This window comes from Staurois parvus, unplaced genomic scaffold (genome assembly GCF_062004578.1).
Source record: "Staurois parvus isolate SC_StPar_1 unplaced genomic scaffold, SC_StPar_1.0 ptg000137l, whole genome shotgun sequence".
Taxonomy (NCBI): domain Eukaryota; kingdom Metazoa; phylum Chordata; class Amphibia; order Anura; family Ranidae; genus Staurois; species Staurois parvus.
Window position 1 is genome coordinate 3,370,275 of NW_028317933.1, and position 20,671 is coordinate 3,390,945.

Below are 20,671 nucleotides of genomic sequence, written 5' to 3' on the forward strand. Positions count from 1 at the left end.
TATACCAAGAGTAAACTTTTTTTTTTCATTATTATTTTTCTTTAACATTTTTTTTTGTTTGTTTTAGGCTCTACTGGAGCAAGACATTTTCCACCAGTCGCTGGCAGCTTGCTGTCTGGAAATTGTGCTTTTTGCATACAGCTCTCCCCGTATTTTTCCTTGGACCATTGAGGTTCTCTGTATAAGCCCTTTTTATTTCTACAAGGTAAGGGTTACAAATATGTATATGCAAGTTGTAAATAGAGTTCTGGATTTGCTGAGTCATTCTGGAAAGTGAGGGGAGAAAATGCTCTCAATGTCTAAAATCTTTGCTTTTGCCCAGGTTATTGAGGTTTTTATCCGCTCGGAAGATGGATTGTCCCGGGATATGGTGAAGCACCTTAACACTATAGAGGAGCAAATCCTGGAGAGTCGAGCCTGGACGAGTGATTCCAACTTGTGGGAGTTGCTTCAGGCAGCCCAGTCTGTTCCAACTTGTGAAGAGGTAGATTAAACTTTTTCATATATGTTTATAGTCAAGTGAACACACTAAGCCATTCTTCCACTTACTGGTGATTCCAGAGGTAAGAATACCCTTGTATGGGTATCGTATATTATAATTGTCAGTTATTATATGTGTGCATTGAAATCACATTAGGACTTCTGCAATTTTTCATTTGCTTGATTGTTGACGCTAAGATGCTGTTCTTCTTTGTGTAGTTCATTCTTTGTATAGTTAGTTATCACATTACCCACTTCCCTTCCTTTCTCATAACATAGGGGTGGGGATCCTTGTATCCTTTCCACAGCAGCCGGTTTAAAAGATTTTAACCAAGCTGCTCCAAGGCAACTGCCTAGTTCAGAGCTGCATGCTTTGACCTTTCAGGACATGTCCTTGGAAACCTTTGGTTTTCAAGGCAGGCCTGCATCTGGCTGGAAGAAAATGAGCAGTAGTAATGCCAGACTTATTCAGTGGCTCAACCGCAAACTGGTATTGGAATAAGCAGCACATTAATTGTAAACTACCCATAGGCTTTTAAAATGGGAAAAGGTTATATTGGCTGGTTTTTTTACACATTTGTTTTTTTTCTATTTCAAGGTTATCATACCTAGCAACTTTGAAACGGGTAATGAAGCTGGTTTAGGACATCTTCCTATGATGCCGGCTTCCCCCATCATTCATCCACGTTTAAAAGAAGTGCGCACAGATTTTGGAGGCTCCTGTAGGCGAGGTAATCTTGGTATTCTGTAAAACGTATTTCTGTTTCCATTGAATGGTTTTGTGAACTTGTTCCTTGTGCATGCACTGGCATTTAATATTTTAGAGGTTTTAAACCATGTTTTCTATGTATTAGATTGGCAGCCATTGTCTCCATTGGCTGTTCATGAACGGTATAATTCTCCTGCCGCTGGTAGTGCCAAAAGGAGGCTATTTGGAGATGATGGACCTAAAGAGTCGCCAGTGGAGAGACTTCATACAACCCCAGAAATCACTAGAATCAGAATTATTCCTAGCCAGCCACCTGAGCAGCTGTGTATGTCACCAGACAAAACTATTCTATCTGCACAGAGGCTAAGCGCACCTTTAGCAGGTAAATATTGGAGACTATCTATATGGCCTTTTTATGTTTCCATGTGAAAAAGCTTTTGTGTTCCATAATATTTATCTTTTGTTAATGTTTTTAAGGAGCTCCTAATGATGGTGGGCACCCCTCTTCTCCAGTAAATGAGCATGGAATTCAAACCCCCCTTACTGCCCAAGCTCTGATCAGTCCATCCACAATACGGCAGATCTTCCGATCCCAAGACGGGTGTCCCACATCTGCCAGCAAGCCCAAGAGAACTGGTTCTCTTGCTCTGTTTTTTAGGAAGGTGTGTATTAACTGGACTGAGTGGCTAGTTGCACTGGAGGTTTGTAATATCCTCAGTAATGGATGATCTTTCTTGCCTGCTCTTAGGTTTATCACTTGGCAAGTGTTCGTCTGAGAGACCTGTGCATGAAGCTTGATTTGTCCAATGATCTGAGACGTAAAATTTGGACATTGTTTGAATACTCATTGGTACACTGTACAGACCTAATGAAAGACAGACATCTAGATCAGCTGCTTCTATGTGCCATTTACATTATGGCAAAGGTTAGATATTCTCCTTTTAATTTTTGTTTGGTTTGCCTTTTTTTTTTTTTTTTTTTTTTTTTTTGCTGCTCAATAGAATTCCCTAATCTTTATAACAGTCTAAGCCAATATGTCCTATGACTTAATTCGAAACTAGGATCTTGGGCGGTCCACATGAATAATGTTCGTCTGCTTTAGTGCTGTCCTCAAGTTGTTGTGTTTTTTGTTTTTTTGTTTTTTTCTTCTAGAAAGTCCTCTTAGGTTGCCCAAAAGCAGAAAGTGTTGTATGGCTTTTAAACAGACCTATATCCTTATAGTTGGGCTGCTTTTACACTGATCTCTTTTACTTCCGCTTTTGCGTTAAAAAAAAAAAAAGTGGAAGAAAAACGTGTGACCAGACCATATATTCCTCTGGAACGCTTCACACTGATCCATTGCAGGTCAGGTACGTCCTGCTTGCTGCAATTTAAAATCCATGGAAAACGTATTAAAAATGCATCAAAACCGCACCTGCTGAGTGTTTTTGGTGCGGTTTTTGAGTCATGTGTCGTGTTAAAAATGCACTGCAAACACGGATCAGTGTGAAAGTAGCCTTAGTTAGAACAAGTGAAATTACTGCTCTGGAACAAGCAGCCCAAGATTACATGAACCGCAGCCTTTAGGCTCTGCAACCAGTCCCACTTTAACCTCCCTAGCGGTATGATTATGTCAATATTTCTGTGCTCAAAGCGGTACATTTTTTTGCATGGAAATGTGTTTTTTTTTTTTTTTGTTTTTTTTTTATTGTTGGCCTGTATTTTTAGGAATAACTCACTGAAATCTGTCCAAACAAGAGTCTAGTAAACATCCCGGGTATGATAAAATTTGAAACACGAAATCATAAATTATAATAAATAATCATAAAATAATATAATAAATTTAATTAAATAATATCAAACCGAAAACACTGAAATTTGAAACATAGCTCCAAGTTTGCACATCACTGAGCTTCGTCACAAAATCGTTTTCAATGTCTGATGATGAATTTCCCCACAAATCATCACTCAATTCTGCAAGTGGTTCTAATTTACTATCGCTGTTCTCTAGCTGGTCTAAAACAGCTTTTGACCTAAAGGGACTCTTTTTGGGCGCCATGAACTTTTCTCAGTTTTCATGCAGAAAGAACAGTAAAAATGCAGGCAGGGCACAGGACAAAGCACTTGGGACAAAATGTATGTGAAATGGTTTGATACAGTAATGTTTTACTATGTGATTTTAATGAATTTATTGAATGTCACTTCTTAAAACTTTTACATTTCCTGCCGGTTACGTCCTGACGCTCGCAGGAACCGGAACCCGGAAGACAGATGCCGGCATCAGCTGGAGGAAATGGCCAGGGACGCTGCAGGGGGGACATCGCGGGAGCGCAGGACAAGGTAAGTGAAACAGGGATCACAGAGCAACGCTGCAGGGTATTCCCGAGTGTAGCTCGGGGTTACCGCTTTTGGCACTGATAATTAATCCCGGGCTACACTCGGGAATACCACCAGGGAGGTTAGGTAAATGAGTAAGCAGAGAGATGAGATGAATTTTATTTGCAGTTGTTATTTATCCTCTAACTTTGAAGCTGACCATCATTTAGCAGCAGTAGATTAATTTTTTTGTTTAAATAAAACCATTTACTGCATTACTTGGTGTTATAATTAACTTGTATTGCTGATCTTCTATGACCTCACAGATCACAAAAGAAGAGCAACTGTTTCAAGATATTATGAAATGTTACAGAAATCAACCTCAAGCTCAAAGTCATGTAAGTTCATGGACTCCTCTATACAACACCGTTCTACAGCTCTGACGACTTTGTTCAGGTTGTAAATCCACTGTTCAAGTTCAGTATGTGTGTTTTTAACATAAATGGGAAATAATTCTGTCTTTAGGTGTATAGAAGTGTTTTGTTGACTGTTCCTCAAGTGGAAATAGATGAAGTTGGAGCCAGCCAAGATGTTGAAATGATTGATTTTGGTAAGGAATTAGAAATTACATCTTGTAAAAGTTAAGTCTGCTTACATGGATTGAAATTTGTCCGGTTCTATTTGACTTCTCATGAATGTTTGTTGGAAAATTCCTGTTCAATCGGTGCGTACAGCCAATAGCCTGTAGCGCTGATCAGTGTATTCCAATGTTGTGGTGAGTCCCACTATCACAATATAATGACACAACAAGGAGGAATAAGCGTGTGTCTGTGTGTGTCTGTCTCTGTATATATATTCAAGTATTGAACATGTCAACATTGTTCTCAAAATATATTTCTAAAGGTGCCATTGACATGATCTTTATATCACATGTAACAACCCATGCAATCCATACATACAAAGAAACAAAAACAAATATGTTCAGAAATTAAGTTTTATGTGTAATAAAATGTAATGACAAAAGGAAAAAGTATTGAACACATGAAGAAAGGGAAGTTCAAAAAGGCATGTACCAAAAAGCCAAGACACCAGCTGAAATCTATCAGCAATCTGCCCCTTGTCAGTGCAAATTAATAGCAGCTGCTTCAGTCTCAACTGATGGCCTATAAAAAGGTGTCACACGAACATCTCATGATGGGTGTAATAAAGGGTTAGCCTTATTACATAAAAGTTCCTATGTTTAAGCTTTTAGATATGCTGATATTGTACAATTATTTCAAAGTATAACAAAGAGTTGACTTAGCTTGGTTTAAAGAGGTATTACAGATGATAAGAATAGATAAATACAGCATCATTCCAATCCAGGGGGAGTTTGCAACTTCATTTGAGGTTCCTGAAGGCGACAGTCCTTGAGTTATACTTCAATATGAAACTAACCCACTGGCTCTTTATTTTACAAGCATATATATAGTAGTTGAAAAAAATAGTCAAAACTAGTTTGAGCCACACCATGGAATGAAAAGGTCAAACAACTTCCCACAGGATAATGAGACAATATGTTTCAGTATACACGAGATATATAGATAGAGATGTGTGTAATTTTATATATCTGATTTCTTCACAAATAAAACAGATCTACTACTAAGTTTCCTGTAATTCGATAACTATTCAAAACCCATACTACATTCCACCCCTTGGTTTTACAAGATACTTGGTTTAATATTTAAGGTTACCAATATATAAATGTTTAATATCAAAATGTTCTACTTAGTTTTTTTTTTCTTCACTTGTACTCTAATTTAAACATTTCATCCTTCACATTTTCAATTATGGTCAGGTATATATGCGGAACTCATCATTAAATATGATCCGTCCCCCGTATACGCCACCCCTTGGGTATTTTTTACATGTAAAGTAATGTATAAAAAGTTTTTTTACATCCTTCCACCCCTCGTCTTATCTAAATTTCTATCTCTTTACCCACTTTCTCCATCTGATTTACCTATCCAGGAAATAGCATTTACCTAGGTTAGGGCTTAAAAATATCCAAATTTCAAAAAACAAACTACATGTTGGGCTAACAAAAGAACACCAAACTTTTCCTTTCATGGTAAGCACAGGAGCAGAGGACTGTATTTCAATCAAACTTTCCTTTGAAAAGTTTCTAGGCTTCTACACGCTTGAAAAGTCCTCCATATCTGGTGATGGACAGTAGAGTCTTAGACACTCAATGATCAGATTGCAACTGTAGCACAGCAATTGAAACGCTGTAGAACTCAAAGAACTGTAGAATACAATGTCCATTTTATCCTCGGACAATTACAGTTCACAAATCCTAGATGTGAAGGTACTTGATGATGGAACTTTAGCTCATTTGCACAGACCTTTGGGTACTTGACCACCAGAGCAGATAGAACAGTTCAGGTGGAAGGCAGGTGGAACTTGCAACCTGCACAAACAATTATTCTGCAGTGCCTAAGTCTGTATAGATGGTTGCTGCTGTCAGAAGTGTTTGTCTCTTGTCTGCAACATGCTTCTGGTTAACATCTAGGCAGGTGTTACCAAAACATTCCATAATTAACAACCATGCCTATATAGCCCATTATAAATTTCTGAACAGGCAAATGAATGATCACGAAGTGGTCTGGCCTAACACTAAAGGAAAAGTCAGCTTTCTACATTAACCATTTCAATACCGTGCAATTTCACACCTTCCTGCCCAGGCCATTTTTCACGTTTCAGCGCTCTCACACTTTGACAATTGCGCGGTCATACAACATTGTACCCAAACTAAAATTCACGTTGCCAGAAGGTTTGCTGTGTCTCCCAGCACAGTCTAAAGAGCATGGAGGAGATTCCAGGAGACAGGCAGTTACTCTAAGGTGCAACGCATAGGACATATGAAGTAAATAATAAAGCAATAACGTGACAAAAATATATGAATTATACATGTATCTCAGAGCAATCAATATGATAATAAACAAAACAAAAAAGTCACCAGAGGGCTACTTGTTAGGTAGCAAAAGTAACAAGGTCTGTATTATCCACTCTCCGACATCTGTAATGGTCCAGTTGTATTCTAAAAGGAATTTCTCACCACACGGAGCTCGGAAAACGGTGTATATATAGTGTAGTATTTATTTAAAATTATGCATAAAAGCATTCCATGTAGAAAACAGTAAATTATGCCATATACCAAGATGGCTGCTGTTCCGAAGCACGGACACGGCGTGACGTCAGCACGTAGGCTCCACCCAACGCTTTTTGTGCATACGAACGTCCTCAGGGGTACTCCAGTTGCTGATGTCAGAAGCTAACCATATTTAAATAGCCTGCGAGGCGCTCCTCTAATTACCAGGCACCATTTTGTTGTAGCCTATGCCAGAAGCCTTTTTTTTTTTTTTTTTTTTAAAGGAACATTTAGTAAACCTAAATGTACTGAGAAAATAACCCCATTGCATTGCTATAGGACACTGAGTATCTTTATGTTCACCTATTTCGCACTGACCTAAATACCCTGCTTTTTAACCTTCCTAGCGGTAATCCCGGTGTGACTTGGGGTTAATTTACAGTACCAAAAGCGGTCACCCCGAGCCACACTCGGGATTACTCTATAGCTCTTCTCCTGCTATCCCCCGATCCTTACCTTGTCCTGCGATCCCATGATATCCTTCCGCTGTGTCCTGCGGCCATGTCCTCCAGCCGATGCTGGCATTTGTCTTCCAGGTTCCGTTCCCTGGGAGCGTTGCTACGCAGGGGGGTGGAAACGGGAGATTCAAAAAAGTAAAAATGACATTGTAATCTGTTAGGATTACATTACTGTATCAAACCATTTCACCTAAATTTTGTCCCTACTGCTTTGTCCAGTACCCTGCCTACACTTTTACAGTGATAGTGAATTAGAATCACTTGCAGAATTGAGCGATAGTGATTTGTGGGGAAATTTGGCATCAGACACTGAAAACAATTCTGCGACTGAGCTCAGTGATGGTTTAATTACATTATTGAATTTTATTATTTATATTTTTTATACTTTATTATATTTTGATTTTGTGTCAAACTTTCATACCCGGGATGTTTACTCCTGTTTGGACAGATTTTAAGTGAGTTATTCCTAAGAATTACAGGCCTACAATATAAAACAGCACCTGTGCGCAGAATCACGTGTATATATATGTCATTTAGCATTTCCAGGTAGGGGGCACGCCGTGGTTGGCAATCACCAGGTCCCGGCTGGTAATTGCCCGCCAGCGTCCAGTGATTTACCAAGCATCTCTGATGGGGAGGAAGATTTTTTTGTTTACAAACCAATCTTCCTCCCTGTCAGCTCGAGCACGCTGCTTGGGATGGCTGTGCACAGTAAAGCCATCCCAATCAGTGTGCTTACAGTGAAGAGCACACCCCCCCGCCCCCCCAGTAAAACACTCCCAGCACACAGTTAACCCTTTGATCACCCCTCATGTTAACCCCTTCCTAGCCTGTGCCATTAGTACAGTGTTTTTTTTGTTTAAGCACTGATCGCTGTATTGGTGTCACTAGGGTAAAAGTCGCTAAAAGTCACTGATTGCCGCCATTACTAGTAGAAAAATTCCATTATCTATACCGCCATTTGTAAACGTTATAACTTTCACGTAAAACAATTAATTTACACATATTGGGATTTTTTTTTTTTTTTTTTGGCAAAGTCGTAGCAGAATACATTTTGTTCTAAATTTATGACTAAATTTGTTTTTGTTTTTTTTTTTTTTTTACAAAAGATTTTACTGGACATGTTTAATAGCAAAAAGTCCAAAATACTGTTTTTTGTTTTTTCTCTCAAATTGTCGTTTTTTGTTTTTTTTCGCTTATAGTACATAAAATAAAAACCGCACAAGCAATCAAATACCACCGAAAGAAAGCTCAATTCGTGGGAAAAACGTAAATTTCATTTGGATGCAACATTGTATGACTGCGTAATTGTCAGTTAAAGTAATGCAGCGCTATAACGCAAAAATGGCCTGGTCAGGAAGGGGTAAATCTTGAGGGCAAGTGGCTAATTCATATGTTTTTATCATGTTATTGCTTTCATTTACTTCATATGTCCAATGTGCTGCACCCTATATGTTTGTTGTTTATTGAGATCTGTTGTCACGATCTCTGGTGCTAGCTGCGTCTACTTTTATACTGCTCACCATTTGCATTTTGAGGCAGTTACTCTAGGCGAGCTGGACAGGGACAGGGCCTTAGATGATCTTTAACCCATCAGCAGGAGCGGTATCTGCTCCTTTGTGCAAGGAGCCGTGCCAGAGCCCTACAAAATGACCTCCAGCAGGCCACTGGTGTGAATGTCTGTCTCTGACCAAACAATCAGAAACAGTCTTCATGAGGGTGGCCTGAGTACCTGACATCCTCTAGTGGGCTCCATGCTCACTGCCCGACACCAGAGAGCTCGATTGGCATTTGCTAATGAACACCAGAATTGGCAGGTCCACCACTGGCACCCTGTGCTTTTCACAGATGAGAGCAGGTTCACCTTGAGCACATCGGACAGACGTGAAAGGGTCTGGAGAAGCCGTGGAGAACATAACGTTCTGCCTGTGACCTCTTTCAGCATGACCATTTTGGTGGTGGGTAAGTGATGATCTGGGGAGGCATATCCATGGAGGGACGCACAGACTTCTACAGGCTAGACAATGGCACCCTGACTGCCATTAGGTATCAGGATGAAATTTTTGGACCCATTGTCAGACCCTACACTGGTGCAGTGGGTCCTGGGTTCCTCCTGATGCATGACAATTCCTGTCCTCATATGGCGAGACAATGCAGGCAAGTTCATGGAAGATGAAGGAATCTTTTAATGGCCCCCACGCTCACATGCTCTAAATCCAATAGAACACCTCTGGGATATCATGTTTCGGTCCATCTGACGCCACCAGGTTGCACCTCAGACTGTCCAGCAGCTCAGTGATCCAGATCCTGGTCCAGATCTGGGAGGAAATACCGCAGGACACCATCTGCCGTCTCATTAGGAACATGCCCCAATGTTGTCAGGCATGCATACAAGCACATGGGGGCCATGCAAACTACTGAGTACCATTTTGAATTGTTGCAATGAAATTTCAGCAAAATGGACTCGTCTGCTGCATCATTTTTTCACTTTGATTTTCGGGGTGTCTTTGAATTCAGTCCACTGTAGGTTGATAATTTTTCATTTGCATCAAACACTGGGGCATCCTTGCGCTCCTAACACATCACCCAGTCCATATCAGTATAGATATCTAGCACAATATTTTTACCCATTCAGATCTAATGTGTTTTCAAAGTTCCTTTAATTTTTTTGAGGTATGTGTGTATATCTCCATTTGTCTGAGGATTTCATTTTGGTATGCATCATTTCTATGGCAATTCAACTTGTGTGTATGTAACCTGTAGCTTAAACTATGAAATATAAAATGTTTTTGTATACATTGGGGCACTCTGCTCCTTTTCAGATGTTCTCCAGGCTTGTCTTGGCTGCTTGTTTACAGAACTTAGAAGCTCAAATTTAAACAAGAACAAATGAACTGAGCTCTGTACCAAGACACAAGAAATCCTAAAGCAAGCCAGCTCTGTTCTGTTTGGAAAATCCATAATGCTCCAGGAATTCTGTGCCATGGGTGCACACAGTTTATATATTAAAACTATATAATATGCCAGTTTCTAACAGGAAAAAAATGGACCCCAAACTATCATAGGTCCTTCAGACACAGAAAGTGTGATTTGTAGAAATCATAATTACCTAGGTGGATGTAGCATCAGTCCGATCGGTCACCGCTCTGGCTGTACTGGAATTGGACTGGCCATGCCGTCTTTTTGTACACGTTTGTAAAAGGTTTAACTAATTTTCAACATTCTACTCCGATACCGGATACCTTTCCTGTTTTATGTGACCATGTACAACACTATTGCTTATGTATTTTGTCTGCAGTAAATTCTTTGTGTCTCCTTTCTCAGAATCTGATGACTCTCAGAACTTAAACAACGTTGGTGATGGCACTGGCAACCAAGCAGAGAGGGGAGATCTCATCACATTTTATAACAACGTCTACGTGGAACGAGTTAGATTGTTTGCACTCAGATACGCAGCCAACAGTGAACATCTGGTATGTGCTTTTATGATACACCCAAAAAATTACTTCAATGCTAAAATATACACTAAAAGTAGAGCTATACATTATCTGTGCACCACGAACCAAAAGCGCTATTTAATTCATTTTTAATATTCAAAGCAAACCCACCCATCCATGTCTCCATGCAAGAAATCGCTTAGAAAAACACTACTAGCATTTCTGGTCATGATCATCTTGATGCATTAACTTCCTGGAAACAATCTGCCCTGAAGTCAGGCATGCTGGCATAAGGGTGTGCTTAGCTGAGACTCCTCCCCTTCTGAAGACTCCTGGGATATGACATTTCCCTATGCATGGAAACTAGGAAATAACTAAAATGATAAAATAAGTTCAAATCAAATATGATGTACCTTCCTATTTACTAATGCTGGCCGTATAAGGATTCAAAATACTCAATGTTGAAAGAGTGAAGTTCCACTTCGATCAATGTATCCAGTAGCTGATTTTTGTTTAATAAAGTGGCACTGTGATAGATGTGCAAGCAGATGGAGGCAAGAGGTGCATGCCACCTTGTGGACTTATCTGTTAAATTCTGTTTTCACACAGCATCTCTGCCTGCCTGCCCCTCCCCTCTGCTGCCCGTTCAAGAAAGCCTTTCATTTTGTGAATGAGTTCACCAAATACAAAGGGGAGGCGCAGATACAGCAGCTGCATGCGACTTTGCAGAAGCTGGGAATAGAAGATTCAGCGTCATAGCTACAGAACTATAGTGATGGCTATCCTTCTGGAGTTTCATAAAATTGCCAGATGTAAATTAACGCGTTGCACTTTAATGCGTAGTGTGTCTGCACATTTTTCAAAGTGGCTGAATTCCTGGAGTTCAGCTTTAACTTATCTTGTGAACTCCAGCTGAAATATTACACTAAGTTGAATGCCGAGTCTCAACACTAAGATGGATAAAGAAAAGAATCAGAGAAAACACAACTGCAATACAGCTGCAAACACAAAGTGTTCCACCACTCAAAAAGAAATCAAAACCAATAGATAGTGTTGCTCTATCGGTCCAGCATCAGTGCACAATATTCTAAACATCAGTACTTGAGTGGAAAAATTTAAATAAAAGAATCCTCACCCACCTTATGCAAAAATATAAGAAACAAATAATAAATATGTAATAAAATAATCTCTCATATATTATTGAGTTGATCTAGTAAACATCTGACAGGGCCCCATTTGCTAAATGGTGCTTTACCCACAAATTAAGTGTGTGTGTGTGTGTATTATATATAAACCAATAAAGCTGCCCAGGTGTAAAATTAATTTTTTGGAAAAAAGTGTGACAATCTAAAAAATTCTGCCAGTAAATACCTGGCTGACCATATAGTACAATTTGTGTACAAACTATTATAGTGAAATATAGTGTATTTCACATAGGAATGAAAAAGTAAATCATAACTGTAATAAATATTGATGTTGAATGCGAAATGACAGTCCACAGTGATAATTAAAAAGTCCAAAGGACAGGAAATCCAAATTAATCTTCCCCTTAGTTCACCGCTGTGTCCACCATCATCCAGCATGCACGCTCACCTCCAGGCATTGACCTATGAGTAACAGGTCAGAAAATGCTCTGATGCATATCCAAAATTCCTCCATATGTCAGGACTGATGGAATTCCACTCCAACCAATCTCTGGCTTGGGGGTGTACTCAGAAATAAGGGGGCTTCTCATAGTGCAACCATTTTTATTGAGTAAAACTTATCTACTTGGCATAAAAAACCGCACTCACATAGATGAGAAGGGTAAAAATCCCTCTTACAGCATATCAAACAGAGTATCAAAGATGGCAGCGGTTGTTGCCAGAGTGGAAATGACGTCGCCACGATTCCCTCCGACGCGTTGCATCACAGGTTGTCTTCAGGGATCCTGGGTCTCTGCCTCCTCATTGGCTGAGACAGCAAGTGGGAGCCATTGACTGCCAATCAGTCAGATTGACATGTAGGTTGTGTTGAGGTACAAAACTGATCAGAGTTAAATAATTACAGCTAGCATAGAGTTAATTGTCATGTGGTTATAGCTTATCAAAAACGTATAATAAACAGATGTTTACTCTTGTAGTTTGATGTGCCCCTCAAATAAATAGTCCAGAGACCTAATTCCAGGAACCTCTTGCCACAGGTTCTCCAAACATAAATCCTATGTTTCGGTAAGTCAGAATTTTAAAGTGGTTGTAAGAGCTGAAGGTTTTTTACCTTCAATTATTCTATGCATGAAGGTAAAAAAAACCTCTGTGCAGCAGTGCCCCCAGCCCCCCTCAATACTTACCTGAGCCTCACTGCGATCCATCGATGTGAGTGACCGCCTCGGCTCTCCTGGGTTTCTGCCTCCTCATTGGCTCCTCAGTCAGAGCCAGTCAGCTAATGAGAGGGGGGGGCAGGGCCAAGCCACGGCTCCGTGTGTGAATCACAGAGCTGTGGGTGCCCCCATAGCAAGCTGCTTGCTGTGGGGGCATCCGACCGGAGGAACCAGGAGAGCCTGTGGGGGACCCGAGAAGAGGAGGATCCGGGCTGCTCTGTGCAAAACTGCTGCACACAGTAGGTAAGTATAGACATGTTTGTTATTTAAAAAAAAAAAATGCAAAGCATACATGTGAAAGGAGAAAAAAAAAACAAACACAGATTAAAATTCTTTTAATTAAGCCATTTTACAGCCATCTTATAGTGTGTACTATAAATATTTATTTCTTAGGTTGTGGCTCCTCCTCTGTCTCCATTCCCGAGCATCAAACAGCGACCTGTCTCTCCTCGCCGTGTCTCTCAGCAGCACTCAATTTATGTGTCCCCGCACAAGATGACTGGTTGCCTGACCCCCCGCACTGCTCTACTCTACAAATTCAATGGAAGTCCTTCTAAAGTAAGTTGTTCTGTGAGATAAAAGATCCCAAAAGGGGAGGTAAATTCTGTAAGATTACAGATGTTTGAAAATTCAAAATGAAAAGACTGTTTAGATACCTTGACGTCAATATACACTTTTCATACAGGACAGTTATTAGAATGTTTCCGGCACCACAGTCCTAGATTCAAAATGATATACAAAATTAATATAGGTTGCACAAAAAAGTATTGATAGCCTGCAAAAAAACCCCATTTATTTAAAAGGTAAATCAGTCAATCCTTGTTATTGGGATCATGGAAGTCATTTGTTAATCTTTCACAGTCTGAACTGTGTGCCCAAATCAAGGAATCCTTGGTGTAAATGTCCAACTTGATGTAAAACATTTTGGTGGATCAAAAAATTGATTACAACTGACAACAAAGAAATATGAGTTTTTATATACAGCAACAAAGAACGTTAAAGTATTAGTGTGATCTTTTACCACATATGGTATGATGTGATATTGTGTGTATATATAAATAAAATATTTCACTTTAAATGGCAGTGGGTGGGTGAATTCCAGATATAAATGACAATTCATAATGGCTTTAATGCGCAAATGCTCATGGAATGACTGTATGTGGGCATCCATTACCATAATCGCCCTCTGGCAGCCTTTTCTATATGTCCAGAAAAAGACCCTTGTAGCACATGTATACAAGGACCATACAGCATGAATGTTGGGCTTCTGTAAAACATGTAAATTGACTGTTCCAGGTTTATTTTGACAAAAGAACAGTTACAGTTCCTCTGATATATAACACTTATCAGGAATATATTGTAAAATATCTGCCAAATTATCATCCATGTAGCACAAGAATGTTGTGTTTGAAAAACAAACCCTGTATGTAGACCTAAACAGCAGGAAATGTTTCTTAGTGTGACTACAGGCTGGCAGTGGGTGTTGGAATTATGACCATTGTGCCTATATACAATCATTCTATGAACCAATGTTTGTCCAAGCAATAATGAATTGCCTTTCTATATCTGGGATTCACCCATATATGACTGGAATATTTGCTACCATACCCCATGGATTACAATTGAGATCAGATTTCATGTTCTTACTATATGTAGTCAATATCATATTATCTATTAATTTGCATGTTCTTTGATGCTTTACAAGGAGAACTAATTTTTTCAGTTCAGCTTTTTGATCCAGCAAAAATGTTTTCATCAGGTTGTGACCTTTATCACAAGGATTCCTCGAACTGCACACACATATACAATTCAGACTGAAATATTCAATGAATTGTACTTGAACGTTCTCTGCTCCTATAAATAACAGGGATAGATGTAAAATGTGGTAGTGTTTGTTGTTTGCTTTTTTTTTTCTTTGTTTTTTTTCTTAACTGCTTCTAATAGAGTGGTCTTTCGCGGCTGCCAATGTGTTTTTCAAACTTAAAACAATCATTGTGCATCAGTATGAAATGGCCAAAGTACAACTTTGCATTTTGTGAAATTTGTTATTTAACTACCTGCCGACCGCAGATAGCCGAATGACGGCTTCACTGCGGCCGGCCAGTTCTGGGTGGACGTCATATGACGTCCCCCCAGAACGCGTGCGCGCACCTGGCGATCTCCGTGATCGCTGTGTCCTACGGACACAGCTGATCACGTGATGTGGTAAAAGGCCAATCACAGCGGCCTTTTACCACCTGATCAGCGGTGTCCAATGACACGCTGATCAGAGGGAAATGCAAGTGCTGGTTCTCGGCTGCACTTTCCTCACGCTGTCAGATCGTGAGGAAAGTACTGCCGAGAACCGGCAGTTGTCAGAGCGGGGATCGGCACCGATCATCAGGGCACTGATGATCAGTGCCCTGATGATCGGTGCCCAGCAGTGCCACCCGCAAGTTCCGCCCACCTGTGCCCACCCACCAGTGCCGCCCACCAGTGCAGCCCAGCAGTGCTGCCAGTCAGTGCCACCAGTCAGTGCCCATCAGTGCCGCCAGTCAGTGCCCAGCAGTGATGCCAGTCAGTGCCGTCTATCAGTACCCATCATCAGTGTCACCTATCAGTGCTGCATATTAGTGCCGCCTATCCGTGCCACCTCATTAGTGCTGCCTATCAGTGCCCATCAGTGCCGCCTATCAGTGCCCATCAGTGCTGCCTCATCAACGCACATCAGTGAAGGAGAAAAAATGCCTGTTTGAAAAATTTTATAATAGAAACAAAGAAACTTTTTTTTTTTCTTCAAATTTTTTGCACTTTTTTATTTATAGCGCAAAAAGTAAAGCGCCCAGTGGCGATTAAATACCACCAAAAGAAAGCTCTATTTGTGAGAAAAAAATGATCAAAATTTCATATGGGTACAATGTTGCATGACCACGCAATTGTCAAAGTGCGGCAGCGCTGAAAGCTGAAAATTGGCCTGGTAAGGAAGGGGGTATAAGTGCCTGGTAGGCAAGTGGTTAAGCACTAGCCTACAGGGCACTTATACCCCCTTCCTGCCCAGGCCAATTTCCAGCTTTCAGCGCTGTCACACTTTTGAATGACAATTGTGCTCTAATGCAACACTGTACCCATATGAAATTTTTATTTTTGAGACAGAGCTTTCTTTTGATGGTATTTAATCACCTCCTGGGATTTTTATTTTTTCTTAAACAAACCAAAAACCACTGAAAATTCTGAAAAAAATTTTTTTTTCTTAGTTTTCGTTATACAATTTTGTAAATAAGTGATTTTTCTCCTTCACTGATGTGCACTAATGGGGCTGTAGTGATGGGCACTGATAGGCTGCATTGATGGACACTGATAGGTGGCACTGATGAGGAGGCTCTGGTAGGTTGCACTGATGGGCATTGACAGGCATCACTGATGGGCACTAAAATGCAGCACTGATATATGGCACTGCTATATGGCACTGTTAGGCGGCACTGATGGGTGACATTGAAAGGCAGCTCAGATGGGCACTGATGGACACTGACAGGTGGCACTTCTGGGGCCACACTGATCATCAGTGTCCTGATGATCAGTGTACATGTCCCCTCCGCAGAAAGCCGAGCGTGATAGCTCGAGAGGAGAGAAATGCTGATAACCGGCATTTCTGTGTTTACATGTGATCAGCTGTGATTGGACACAGCTGATCACATGATCGAGCCGACATCTTCGGCTCTTTCCGTGATCCGCTGTGTCCGAGGGACACAGCGCATCGGTGATCGTCGCGCTGCGCGCTCCCTGAGACGCGCATGCGTGGTGAGAATGGAAGGACGTCAAATGATGTCCTATCAGAACGAGAGAAACGCCTTGTGCTCGCCATTGTACTTTATGGCGGGCGGAAGGTGGTTAAAGCTTCCCTCTTGACATCCCAGTGAAAGCCACATACTCGAGTACTTAACCTTAAGTCCCACTTAGAAGATCTTCACTGGTCAGTCCTGCTTGTCACTGCACTACCTTTGCAAAATAACGCATATTCCATGCTCCAGTCATTCCATGAATACAGCCCCAGCCATCAAGGAGATTGTAGAGCCATAGGAATTAAAGGAAGCAGTCAGGGGCCACACAGTGAAGATCTCTGTAGCAGGCTGTATGTATGCGTTTAGATTTGAGTCTTATGCTGGGGAGGCTACTGAGAAAAGCTTCAAAGAACAACTTCACAAAAAGTGAAGCTTTTATATAGGGATAACTATGATGCTTACTGAATCACATATATAGAATGTTAAGAGATGGCTGTATACTCCATTTTGTCTCTGAAATGTTTTTATAACTTCATTTATTTCAAAGTTGTTCATTGCAAAACACATATCTTGATTGTCATAGTGCCATTAGCCATGTGTAATATTCTAGGAGAGGTGTGGTCCTTTAATGTGATCTGTTTCTATTTGATAAGAAGGGTTATATAAGCAGGGACAGACTCTGAAGAGTGGGATACAGGGATGGTGGACACTGTATTCCCCATATACATATATGCAACAATATAATTGGGAGCCTTATCTCGTCTGAAGGTAATTAATCAAGTTTCCTTTTAAAATAGAGGAACTTGAGCAGGAAGTACTATCCTCACTGCACGCTATCCATTTAATGCCAGATACAGTGATGTACTTTAGTGCTTGTTGAACAGCCTCCATTCACCTCTGTGGTGAACAAAGTATTTTATAAAAGCCTAGCAGCTGCTGCTCTCTAACTTGAATGGGTACTAAGGCAGACTTTGAAATTTTGGCCTGACAAACTGTTGCTGAGCTGTGAAAGTATGACCGCTCTATTAACCATCAATGGGTTGATGAATGCATGCAGCATATGATTGTGTTAAGCAGTACATTGCATCTCTGTGCAATCTCCACTCCCTTTTTCTGTAAGAGGCCTAATGAATTTACCGTTTACTTTTGTGGTCTTGTATTTAGTAGCAGTACATGTATGAATGTAGCATACGCTATGGAAAGCCGTGCCGTATATTTATTTATTTTTTTATATCCTTTGTCTCCTAGCTGACAGTTACTTTTTTCTTTTTCAATTTAGAGCCTGATGGATATAAACTGCATGATTAAACAGGAACAGAGCAGCCGTAAGCGAGCAATAACAATTGACAGTGATTCCGAGTCCCCAGCTAAACGCCTGTGCCAGGAAAACGATGACGCCTTGTTAAAACGTCTTCAGGATGTTGTTAGCGAAAGAGCTAACCACTAATGCCTAGAAGTCTTCCTGTGCGTCTTTTACATGTACATTGCACTATGTTACAGCTAACTTCTACACTGGGACTTATTTATTTTTTAAAAAAAGTGCTGCCCATAGCAGCCAAATGTTTTTCTTAAAAGCTTATTTTAGGAACAGTGGCAAGTGTTTAGGTGGCTGCGACCAACATTTCTACTTCTCCTGTTCTAAAGTTTTTATAAAGGAGCTCCACGGTTTTAATCATTTAGTATCTCTTGACGATAGCATTAATTCCTTGTATATAAAAATGTCTGCTGATGGGGCTCTGCATTTTAATTCTGGTGCTAGAACACAAGCAAGAGCTCCCGGAAGCACCATGGGAAAAGGTGTACTGCATTAGTGCCATCCTTTTTAGACCCTGTCTAAGAGGCCCAGTAGTGACCACTGGGTATTTTTATTATATTTTTGCACAGTCTACAAAATATGGCTTTTTTACTTAAGTGTCAGTCAACCTGGTTTAGTTACCAGATCTTTTTATGCCCAGTATGAATTGTGGGTAGCTGAATGAATTGATAAGTTTTAAGTTGAATATTTGCTTTAGGGGAAGGTTTGTCTTTTGAAGTTTCAAGTGTGTGTCTAGGGGGGGAGAAATTATGCGTTACATGCACATATCCTTTTTCGTTTCTTTAAAAACATTGCAGGTACAGGAAAATCTTAATCTGCTACAAATGAGTTTCTTAATTTCCAAGTTTGCACTGACAAACCTTAACTGTAATGTTACAGCACATAGGAAATGTACTGTAATCCTTGTCAGCCCTTCCGGAGTTTTCCAGTCCTCGGGGGAGAACGGTGAAGGGCTGATGACGCTTCTTGGGATTTCAGTGCAGCAGTGGCAGTTTCTTCAGCTCATTAGTGGAAGGTAGAAGCTCACTGGTTTTCTGTCAGGATCAACAAGCATTTTTAGCAGTTGCAGCCACTTTAAAGAAACAAAACACAGAGAAATATGTGTGCATTGCAAAGATGTACTGAATGCTTGGGTTTTTTTTGCCCAGACATAACTTTTTAAATACATTTTTAAAATATGAAGTTATGCAAAGTTGCATAATATGAGATAAGAGTAAGTAGCATACTGCATTGCAATATCCCTATAATAGTATGCTAGCTTTTTATGTGTATACATGGTTTTAGCAAACCTTAGTGTGGTTTTAGAATTCTCTTGTTTGAGAATGTACTGTTCTCAAGACACTAGCTTTTGCCAAGTACATCCAATAGCTATAGATGTGAGTCTCTCTTCTTGGAACCAAGTATGTTTTTTATTAAAACAAAATATTTTAGTCTTCTACAGCAAACACTTTACCCAGTTTATATTCTGCTTTTTTAATAGTGAATCTCATCCTCTCGACAGGCTCATTTTACTGCGCATCTTAAGCTAGACAATGTTGTGTAGTATCTACACATTCCTTACTGTAATAACTTTATGAACTGTACATATTGAATTTCTTTATTGGTCTGATTCTTATGTGGAGTGATATCTTAAATACTCCTATAAGGGTCTCGGGTTTCTTGTAATTTGCACATTTGTATAAATGTACAATAAAGGCGCCTTTCCTTCCCTTCAGCTGTTGTCTGTTTTATAAATAATTATTTTGCACGTAATGACGGATCAAGGTTGTATGCATTTATAAGTAATGGGTACTCCTCACTGGTGATGTGAGTGTAGGGATGGGGAATGGGCTGGGAAGGGTAGAGTGGTTTGCCTTGCTTTGAATGTGGAATATGATAGTTACAAGCCAAGGAGCAGTACACTATGATTTTACCAGTTGCAAAGCAAGCTGCTTCACGTTTTAGCAAAGTATATGTATGCCACTTTTTTTTTTTCCATGCATATTTAGACTCTTGCTTATGGAACTTTATGCAGATAACTAAAGATTTTCCCAGGTCTGTGTCAGATTTGGCACAGAAAATGAGACTGAATGGTGGACATTTTTCACACATCAAGGCAAAGCTAAACAGGACAAGTCAGGCTGGTTATTCTAAAGATTTACTGCATTTACATAGGTTTAAATTTACACTGACTAGTTGCTGTAGCTGTTTTCTATGATTGCAGCTATAAGAGGCATATCCTTATTCTACCTACTAGATTTGAAGTGACCTTCAGGCACTGGAATGTGTGTATTAAGATGCTTTCCACACCCTATTCTGTTACCAAATTGGCTACTGAGTGGTAGGCATTTGTTTAATCCTTGCAAACTCCTGAGTAGCTTACCCTTAAAGTGATTTTTTTTTTATTATTATACAGAAAAAGAGAGAGTGTACTCACTTGCTCTGTGCACAGAGTATTGCACAGCATGATCCCTTACCTGCTCTTTTTCAGTCCCACACCTGCACTCTCCACTCTTGCATGTATCCTTATAGCAAGCCATATGCTATAGGACACACGTGCAGGCGCTCTCCCGAGCTGGGCTGTGTGTCCATAGAAGTACAAAGCCTGTCTTGCTCATGCCCTCCAGGTCCCTCCTCACAGGTTTTGACAAAAGCAGGAGTACCAATGGCTCCTGTTGCTGTCTGAGTCTC

General features: G+C 40.2%; 1 protein-coding gene across 2 annotated transcripts in view; it reads left to right on the forward strand.

Annotated features, from left to right (window-relative positions):
• The window catches only part of RBL1 (RB transcriptional corepressor like 1), a 57,998-nt gene extending 38,283 nt beyond the window's left edge, over window positions 1–19,715 (forward strand). The window contains exons 12-23 of one of the 2 annotated variants that reach the window (XM_089673252.1): window positions 68–205; window positions 323–484; window positions 1,079–1,211; window positions 1,335–1,571; window positions 1,667–1,851; window positions 1,938–2,114; window positions 3,419–3,508; window positions 3,811–3,882; window positions 4,010–4,094; window positions 10,457–10,605; window positions 13,322–13,486; window positions 17,966–19,715. In XM_089673252.1, the coding sequence (XP_089529378.1) occupies window positions 68–205; window positions 323–484; window positions 1,079–1,211; window positions 1,335–1,571; window positions 1,667–1,851; window positions 1,938–2,114; window positions 3,419–3,508; window positions 3,811–3,882; window positions 4,010–4,094; window positions 10,457–10,605; window positions 13,322–13,486; window positions 17,966–18,133 (1,761 nt within the window). In that variant the 3' untranslated portion in view covers window positions 18,134–19,715. The remainder of the gene's footprint in view (window positions 1–67; window positions 206–322; window positions 485–1,078; window positions 1,212–1,334; window positions 1,572–1,666; window positions 1,852–1,937; window positions 2,115–3,418; window positions 3,509–3,810; window positions 3,883–4,009; window positions 4,095–10,456; window positions 10,606–13,321; window positions 13,487–17,965) is intronic. The other variant, XM_089673253.1, reaches the window with a different exon arrangement.
• Window positions 19,716–20,671: the final 956 nt, after the last annotated feature.